At 44.1% G+C, this 8,788-nt stretch overlaps 1 protein-coding gene across 1 annotated transcript; it reads left to right on the forward strand.

Annotated features, from left to right (window-relative positions):
- The first annotated feature begins 2,214 nt into the window (after nt 1-2,214).
- On the forward strand, nt 2,215-6,235 carry LOC124661611 (TPR repeat-containing thioredoxin TTL1-like). The gene is made up of 7 exons (XM_047199491.1): nt 2,215-3,086; nt 3,767-3,968; nt 4,085-4,269; nt 4,357-4,690; nt 4,773-4,977; nt 5,182-5,288; nt 5,375-6,235. The coding sequence occupies exons 1-7, from the start codon at nt 2,215-2,217 to the stop codon at nt 5,534-5,536; spliced, it is 2,067 nt and encodes a 688-aa protein (XP_047055447.1). The 3' UTR covers nt 5,537-6,235.
- Nucleotides 6,236-8,788: the final 2,553 nt, after the last annotated feature.

Here is an 8,788-nt window from a genome sequence, read left to right on the forward strand (position 1 = left end):
TGTTGCAACATTGAGGAGTAATTTTTCTCAGAAGATAGTAGCATGTTAGGATTTTCCTTATCAGGAGTCAACCATCCTAAAATGTTTTTTCCTTTTGAGTAAATGGTACTTGTTCATGTCTCCTCCAACACTAGGGGCACAAATTAATAGTTCTTACCAAGCTAACACCATAATATCATATTTTATGCAACCCACGGACTAACATTCATGTGCACTTGGTTGTGGTCACAATATTGTAAAAATTGGTGGGGTTGAGATGCCACCTTATGGCCAGGTAAAGTGGAAGTAAAAACCTTGAGAAATTGTGGCATTTATCTTTTCAGAAACAAATTAAAGTACAATGTATAAACACACGACCTAGAGCGTGCGCACACAAACAAATCGTTTAACTAGAGTCACAAGGCTCGTGACCTTAACAAAGACACCACGTAGCTTATTATTGATAGGCGGGACGCTCAACTGAAAGAGCAATCCATCTTATAGCACACGCCACGTTATATACAATCGACTCACAAATGCCCGGTTGTTATAGAATAGACAATGTTATGTACGGGTATTTGTAAACATTTGAATATTTGTAACTAGCGTTGAAACAAAAGTCGTTTACCTTTTTATTTAGCGTGTACAAATAAGCATACTTTAGCATGTTTTAACATTTAAAAAGCAATGCTCCACCATTCGAGGGGTGTAAGGCATGAGAGTGAAATTGGGACTAAAGCAAGACATGGATTAGTTAATCTGAAAGTAAACCTCATAATTTTTTTATTTCATATGTCGTGTATCATATATGCACGAAATGTACATTTGGTCGATCTCCGGGCTTAATTGTCAGTAGGCTCACATGCAACTCCTCATCATTAGGAAGTATGTTAGTGGCTAATGCAAATATCTCTAAATAAACAGTAACATCACATATGCAACTGGTTTAGGCTAAAAAATGCATGTGCCATACACCTTGCATAGAAAATATGATAAATATGGCAAACAATAAATATCCTTAAATATTACATGATATTTTTGAATAAATAGTTGGGTACCTATACAATTAACTACGCATGACCTGCTGATTTATTTCACTTTAATAACTATACCAACATTCCCAAAAAAATATGGAATCAAAAGTATGCTCTTAGATACTTTGGATATTTGAATCGACCTTAATATGATGCATATCTAAAATCACTAAATCAAGATGTTGATGCTAGACCATTTGTGATATCCAAAGATATTGGTACTATTAAATAGGACAATCATAATGATTTCTATTATCAACAAAATGTTGCAACCGGATTATAGCAAAATGTTGCAACCGGATTATAGCATGAAGCCTAATTTATGACATATCTACCAAGATTTTGCAATTTGTCTGGATGAACTACATCCACAAATCATAATTTTGCCTTAGAAAAGTTTTAAGCAATGATGTACCAAAAATAAATCCATAAAAGACTACGTTCTTCCATGTTAATTCGCAGCCAATACAATATTTGCGTGATTTAGGTAGTAATTAAATGCATATTTTAAGTATCTAGGCTATTGGAAGTATCATTAGCGGTAGTTGAAGAAAAAAGACAGAAACAAAAAAAAAATTGGGTAAAAGATAAACATGTAGTACTAGTAAATGAGAGAAGTTAGAGATCATGGCAACCCGCAAGGCAAGCCTAATCGTAAATCTACAAAGATGTGGTAAACAGAATCTGTAAAATCTCGAGTGAGTAATAAGATCTGTAAAACCTCAGCGTCCCAAACCAAAACCCAGGAAAGGTACTATAATAAAAAACTCCAAGACACCAAACCGCTAAACCACCCTGTAAGCAGAAGCCCACAAAAAAAGAAGAGTGAAACAGTTTTGTATTTAGCCCCCCGAAACACTCGCAAGGTCTCGAACTGCCCCTGTCCCGTTGTCTCCACAGTCTCTATTTCTTGCCCTCACGGCCAGTCCTCTCCTTTCTTCTTCCTTCTTCTCCCCTCTTTCTTGGGTCGGTGGTCGCTCGGTTCCCAGCTCCATTTCCCCGCCTCACGAGAAATCCACACGCGATTTATTGCTCAGGGTTCTCGCCGCGCAACCACCCCGCCGCGCGCGACGACGAGCTCTTATTGTGCTCCCTGCTTCTATGCCTGCTTGTTTGGTTAGGACAACAGGAGGAGGAGGAGGAGACGGAGCTGAGGGGTGCGGCCGACGGCATTGCTGAGGTTTTGCGCTGAGATCCAGCCATGTCCGAGGCCGACCGGCTGCGCCTCCGCGCGGCGGCGCTGGCGCTCGACAGCGGCGCCGCCGTGCGGGACAAGCCGGACTCCAAAGCCAACGTCTTCGCGGATCTCGGCTCCCCGGTCTCGCCGCTGCGGGCGCGGGCCAGCGTCACCACCTCCTCCTCCTCCTCGTCCGGCTCCGCCAAGTCGCCGGCGCAGTCGAATGTCGGCGCGGCGGGGCTGGCGGGCGGGAGGAGCCACTCCGGTGAGCTGGCGGTGGAGAGCAACCCGCCGCGCCTGCCGGGCCACCGCCGGTGCGGATCTGGCCCCTTGATATTCTCCGGCGGCGGCAGCAGCAGCGGAGGGAGCGGCGGAGTTGCGGGGGACCGCGGGAGCACGGCCAGCTCGCCGATGGCCAATGCGCTCCCCGCCGGGAACATCCGCCCGTCCGGGCGCGTTCCGGGGGCTGCCGCCGCGCCGCCGCCGCCGCCCCGCTCCCGCCCGGACGTGCTCGGATCCGGAACCGGCCACTACGGCCACGGGAGCATCATGCGCGGCGCCGGCATGGCCCCCGCGAGGAGCAGCATTGACGCGCCGTCCTTCCTCTCGAGATCTCCGGCCAGCTCCCCGGCCGCGCGAGGGACCGGCGGGGGTCTCCAGGAGATGACTCGTTTAGGCAACGAGTGGTACAAGAAGGGGGTGCACGGGGAGGCGCTGCGCTACTACGACCGTGCGGTGTCCCTGTGCCCCGAAAGCGCCGCGTGCCGCGGAAACCGCGCCGCCGCGCTCGTCGGCCTCGGCAGGCTGGCCGACGCGCTCCGCGAATCCGAGGAGGCCGTCCGGCTTGACCCAGCCAGCGGCCGCGCCCACAGCCGCCTCGCCGGTCTCTGCCTCCGGTGAGCTTCCTGCGCTAGTAGTCTCTCTGTGTCTCTGGAACCAGCATTGCGCAGAATCCATTAGATTTCAGTTCGATGCGTAGATCCCTACTTCTTGCTTTGATTTCCCATTGACTGTTCACGCCTGCATGTTGCTGTTGCTTTCTTGGCTCTAGTTGCCAGCTTTTCCCGTTAGCAAGTCCAGCTCCAAGAGGAAAGCAACATGATAGTTGCGCTCTTCGCTTTTCTTTTTGTTACTGCTTGATCGTCGCTGTCTGTAAATATTTTCCTGGTTGTGCGTGTTCTATTAGCAAAAAAAAAAAAAAATTGATCTTTGGGTTACACAGTGAGCACACTACTTAGTTCTTAGTTGATCTGCGAGTGAGGGAACCCAGGATCTTGTCTTGGAAGCAAATTGGTGTTAAAGCGGTTCCCATCACACAATGCTGATGAAAGGGGGGTTGCTTAGCTGTTTTTCTTTTTTCTTTTTCGAAATGGGTTGCTTAGCTGTATTGTTTTGTAAGCTTGCTTGGTCCCAATTTCATTAGGTACACTGGATTTAGACCACACAATGCTGATGGATACTGAATTTAATCCCAATTCCGTTCAAGAGCATTTCAGTGTTATTTTCAGATAATAATATATATGTGCTCTATTTGCTTGAATTGTTACTGAAATGTTTGTTGTTCTCATTCTTGTAGGCTTGGAATGATTGAGAAGGCGAGGAGGCATTTAACACAGGCCAGGCATCTTCACGAGTCTGACCCTGCGGATTGGGAGAACTTGCAGGATGTGGAGATGCATCTAGGAAGAAGCACGGATGCCAGGAAAATTGGAGATTGGAAGAGCGCGCTGAGGGAAGCGGATGCTGCTATTGCAGCAGGAGCTGACTCCTCCCAGTTGGTAAAATTCTCCTCCTTTGCCTGTGTTTTCTTTCTTAGAAAGTGTTGGAAAATGGAAGTAGTTCTACACTATGGATTCATGGTAGAATTTATATTGTCTTCTTCTTTTTTATGCAGCTTCGTGCCTTGAGATCAGAAGCACTTCTTCGGCTCCACAAGCTAGAGGAAGCTGATTCTACTCTTACAAGCTTGCTGAAATTAGACACTGCATTACTATCTTGGACGGCAGTGAAACTCTCGGGCATGCTAGTTGAGTCTTATGTAAATATTGTGCGAGCCCAGGTTGACATGGCATTGGGAAGGTATGATCTTCTAACCTGTAAAACTGATTGATTTTCTAGATTGGAGCAACAGCAACTTAGCATTATAGTTGGGAATGCTTTCTGCAGGTTTGATGCCGCTGTTGCAGCAGCTGAAAATGCTAGACGTATTGACCCTGGAAATGCGGAAGTTGGGATGATTCTTAATAATGTGAGACTAGTTGCAAGAGCTCGAGCCCAAGGAAATGAGCTCTTTAAGGCAGCCAAGTTTTCTGATGCATCTATAGCTTATGGCGAAGGGCTGAAGTATGATCCATCAAATCCAGTGCTCCACTGCAATCGAGCAGCTTGTTGGTGGAAGCTGGACCGGTGGGAGAAAGCTGTTGATGACTGTAATGAGGCACTGAGAATACAACCAAATTACACCAAGGCTCTCTTAAGGCGAGCAGTATCCTATTCCAAGGTAAGCATCAGCAATAGAGCATGCATTCTGATATTTTTGGCATTTCACTCAGTGCTGCTGTATTGATCTTGCTATTTTTTAGCTCGAGCGTTGGGCTGATTGTGTGAGGGACTATGAGGTGCTCCGGAGAGAGCTTCCCACTGATACCGATGTTGCGGAAAAGTTGTTTCATGCTCAAGTTGCTTTGAAGACAACTCGGGGTGAGGATGTATCAAACATGAAGTTTGGAGGGGAGGTTGAGAGTGTTACCAACTTGGAACAATATTCTGCTGCCATACGTTCACCTGGTGAGTTTTTCTGAAGTACTTATTTTTTCTATTATAGTCAGATAAATTCAAGAGTGTATCTGTGTAGTATCATGAATAATGAGAACTGTAGCTTTTTTATGTGTATAAAACAATAAATCATCACTGATGCATTTCAATAGGCTTATATATTTGCCTGCATTACAATTTTGGTTGCCTGTCATATTCAGTATACTCTTTCTTCAGGGGTATCTGTTGTCTACTTCATGGGGACAATGAATCAACAATGTATTCAAGTTACACCTGCGGTGAACTCTCTTTGCAGCGAATGCCCCTCAGTGAATTTTCTAAAGGTAAGCTACTCGATGTCTCTCCTTCTACTCTAGTAATTTGATAAAAAATATCGAAATCAGTAATGAACTGCATTGTGACCCAACAGGTAAATGTTGAAGATAGCCCTATGGTAGCAAAGACAGAGAACGTGCGGATAGTCCCTACATTCAAGATATACAAAGACGGCGTGAGAGTGAAGGAGATGATCTGCCCTACCTTGCAAGTCCTGCGCTACTCAGTGAGACACTATGCTGTATCCAGTTCTTGAGAAGCTTTCGGTACCGGAACCCGATCGATCCTGATTTCGTTGATGCATATCCAGTTCTTATGGCTTCCCCTTTCCCCCCTGCCAGCCAAACTTGCAAAGTACCAGCCTCCACAGCATTTCACCAGATGCATAATAATTCCCCTTTGAGCATGAGCATAATGAGCCGAGATTGGTACGTGGAAGAGCCTACACCAATTTTCCCCTTTTCCCTCATATATTACCCATCCTTTGCTACCGTTCATATGCCGACCCCATTGAATTCTTTCACCTTTCAGGCTCTTCCACCCGGTTGTATTTTGATACATTTTGCTTTACATCTTAGTCCATAGACCAGCACCCATGGAGGGTAATGTTTGTAATGTTGTTTAGAATAGAATATCATATAGAGAGGGGGGAGGGGAGGGGGGTGGTAGAGAGGGGTTATCGTTACATGTATATACCATATAGCAAAACATGAGAATCCATTAGAAGATTGGAGAAACTGGAAATTTTGGTGCAGGTGGTGAGGAGGGTACAGGGCTATTTGTTGTTGTCATTTTAGTGGTAAAAAAGGAGAATCATTTGGTAATTGGTGCAGAGAGAGGGGGGAGAAGGTTGGTGTTAATTGATGCCATTTATCTGGTCTGTGGTGCTGAGAGTACCATCATAAGCTACCATTTTCATCATGAATAAAAACAGTCCAACATTCTTTCTGTTTTACCCTGCTGTTAGCTATATATTATTTCTATGCTCTGCCTGTGATGATGGATCATGTGGATGATGAGCCTCTTATATTGCATTGCCAACAATTTCTAGTCATAGCTTTGCTCTAAGATTCTACAGAATGCAGAAATAATACTACTACTACTTGTTTGCCAGTATTAGTATAAGAGGTTACTGCTGATTGAAGATGCTTGTGTTTGTGTTGTTGTAAGTTTGGAGCAAGCAGCTGGCATGGCATGTGAATGTGAGAGAGAACATGAGAGAGTTCTTGGGGCAGAGATGATGGCAACATCAGCACTGGTCCTGCTTTGGCTCCGTGTGCGTGTGTAGTTGTATACTCCATACAGATGGTAATAACTGGTAGGTGTGGTAACCCAGCACGTACCCCGATGTGCTTAGGAGTGAGAGAAAGAAGAGACTTTTTCCGCTTTGTTTTCTCTCTCTAGGCTCTACAGTACGTGTAAAGCCATGATGAGCACAAGCCTCACACAGACACGCTCTCATTCTCTTCTCTCTCTCTCTAGCTCGCTGGTGATGATCAGATCTGGGCGCACCAGCTGGTAATGATTTGGGCCCCAAGGCCAAGTCCCTCCTAGCCTGGCAGTGCTGGCCCCTTTTGAATGTGGTAGCTGCCTCATTCATTGCTTCGCAATCTACCACTCAATTCCTGAAAAAAAAAATACCGCCTCTCTCTCTCTCTCTCTAGTCTACACTCAATAGATATGCAGTAGAGTACTTAAGCCTCTGATGCCATATCTAAAGGTTCAGTCTAGATGAGCTCTTGCAGTGACAAAAGTCAAAAGAAGAGCCTGTCCCTGGGCCTCTCTACTGTGAGAGTGTCGAGATCTATAGAGAGATGCACATCTAATCTGAAAATCTGACTTTATTTTCTGTCTCTTTTGCTTAATTTATGGTTTTCCTGGTCTTCCAAGTACATAGTGGCCCAAGATATTCAAAGTCTTTAAAGAGTTGAAAAAGGAGCGAGCACCACAAGTGTCAGTGTGAGCCTACATGTCTCTCGGTCCTTGACAAATGTAATTCTTTGTTTGATAATCATAACAAAGAAGGTGACTTTTCTTACGAGAAGCGAAAACAGTTCCTCAGCTCTAGGAAGTTTTTTAAAAATCGTAAATCGACATCTTCATTTTGAAATTAAAGAAGAATCTGAAAAGAATATACACTTGTCTCGTGTTGTGCCGTCGACCTTGGCGCGCGCCTGCGAGACTTTCTTTTTCTATAGGAAAAGGGATCTCTTCCCGGCTCCATTTCATTTCAGAAAAGAAACCAACCAATCTGTCTTTTACCTAGCTACAAACTACAACCAAAATCAAGTTTTCTGAAGATCTTTGAACAATATCGTCCGCAAGAGAGCAACTAGCACGTCACTTCTACCAGCTGCCTTCTCACCTGGTCAAACTTACAACACCATGCCGAAACCCTTCTAAATACCTTCCCAGGTTGTGACCTGGTCCAAACCCTTGCAAGTCAAGCTGCCAGTAGATTAAGAGCCTTTATTTTAGTTTGATGAGTAGCAGATCCATGAACTCTTCTAGTTCCTCAGAAAATAGAGGACCAGACGCCACAACTATTTAATGTTAATACAAGTAACCAAAAGAAGGTTAATTCTATTTATCCACAAATCACATAGGACAGCCGATGAAACTACATTAAAGTGCAGGAATATCTCGTTACAGTCTTACATTGCCAATTAGATGCAATAAATTAAAAGCCTATGATTTTAGTATCAAAACCTCTATACCATCGTCCCACAGAATCCTAGAAACTATGCATTCGAACATGACATGTTTAACAGATTCAAACTCTTTGCACAACTCACAGTCTTTTGATTTAGCCATACCCCTAGCTCTAAGGTTGTTTCCATTCATTATTTTATTTTAGGAGAACAACCAAAGAAAAACCTGAATTTTGTAAGGAATTTCAAGACTTCACATGCAAGGAAAATAAATTGGATGCACACCCCTTAAGTTAGCAATGGGATACATAGGAGTGGAAGAATAAACACCCTTAGTATCATATTGCCAAAGAAACTGCTCTTCATCCTCAATAAAGTTAATAGTTCTAGCTATTTTTAGCACCTCCTCCAATTGGACCATCATGTTCTTCTAAAAGTACACCTAAGTTGGGTACCATCCCATGATTTTTCAATAGTTTTAGTTTGTTGATTGGAAACAAAATAAATATAGGTTCCTAGTATTGTATTTGGAGTCAATCACTCTCCTCCAGAGGGACCCCTCCCCTTGCATCCATCTTTTGATCCAAGATCCTGTAAGGAAGATGGTCAAATTCTGAAGTTTGGGAATGCCAGGCCCACCAAACTCTTTTTTCATACATACAGAATGGGCCAAATATATTTTATGATTTCCACCTTCACCATTCCCCATAAAGTTAGCTAATTGAGTGTCTAGCAATTTCAGAGCCCATTTGAGGAATTTAATGAAAGTTAGTAGGAAAAATATAAATACTAGATAAATAAGATTGAATCAAGATATTCTTAGGTGCGGAGATTAGCAGTTTTCCTCTCCGGCCTGT

The sequence above is a fragment of the Lolium rigidum genome, chromosome 6 (genome assembly GCF_022539505.1).
Source record: "Lolium rigidum isolate FL_2022 chromosome 6, APGP_CSIRO_Lrig_0.1, whole genome shotgun sequence".
Classification (NCBI taxonomy): domain Eukaryota; kingdom Viridiplantae; phylum Streptophyta; class Magnoliopsida; order Poales; family Poaceae; genus Lolium; species Lolium rigidum.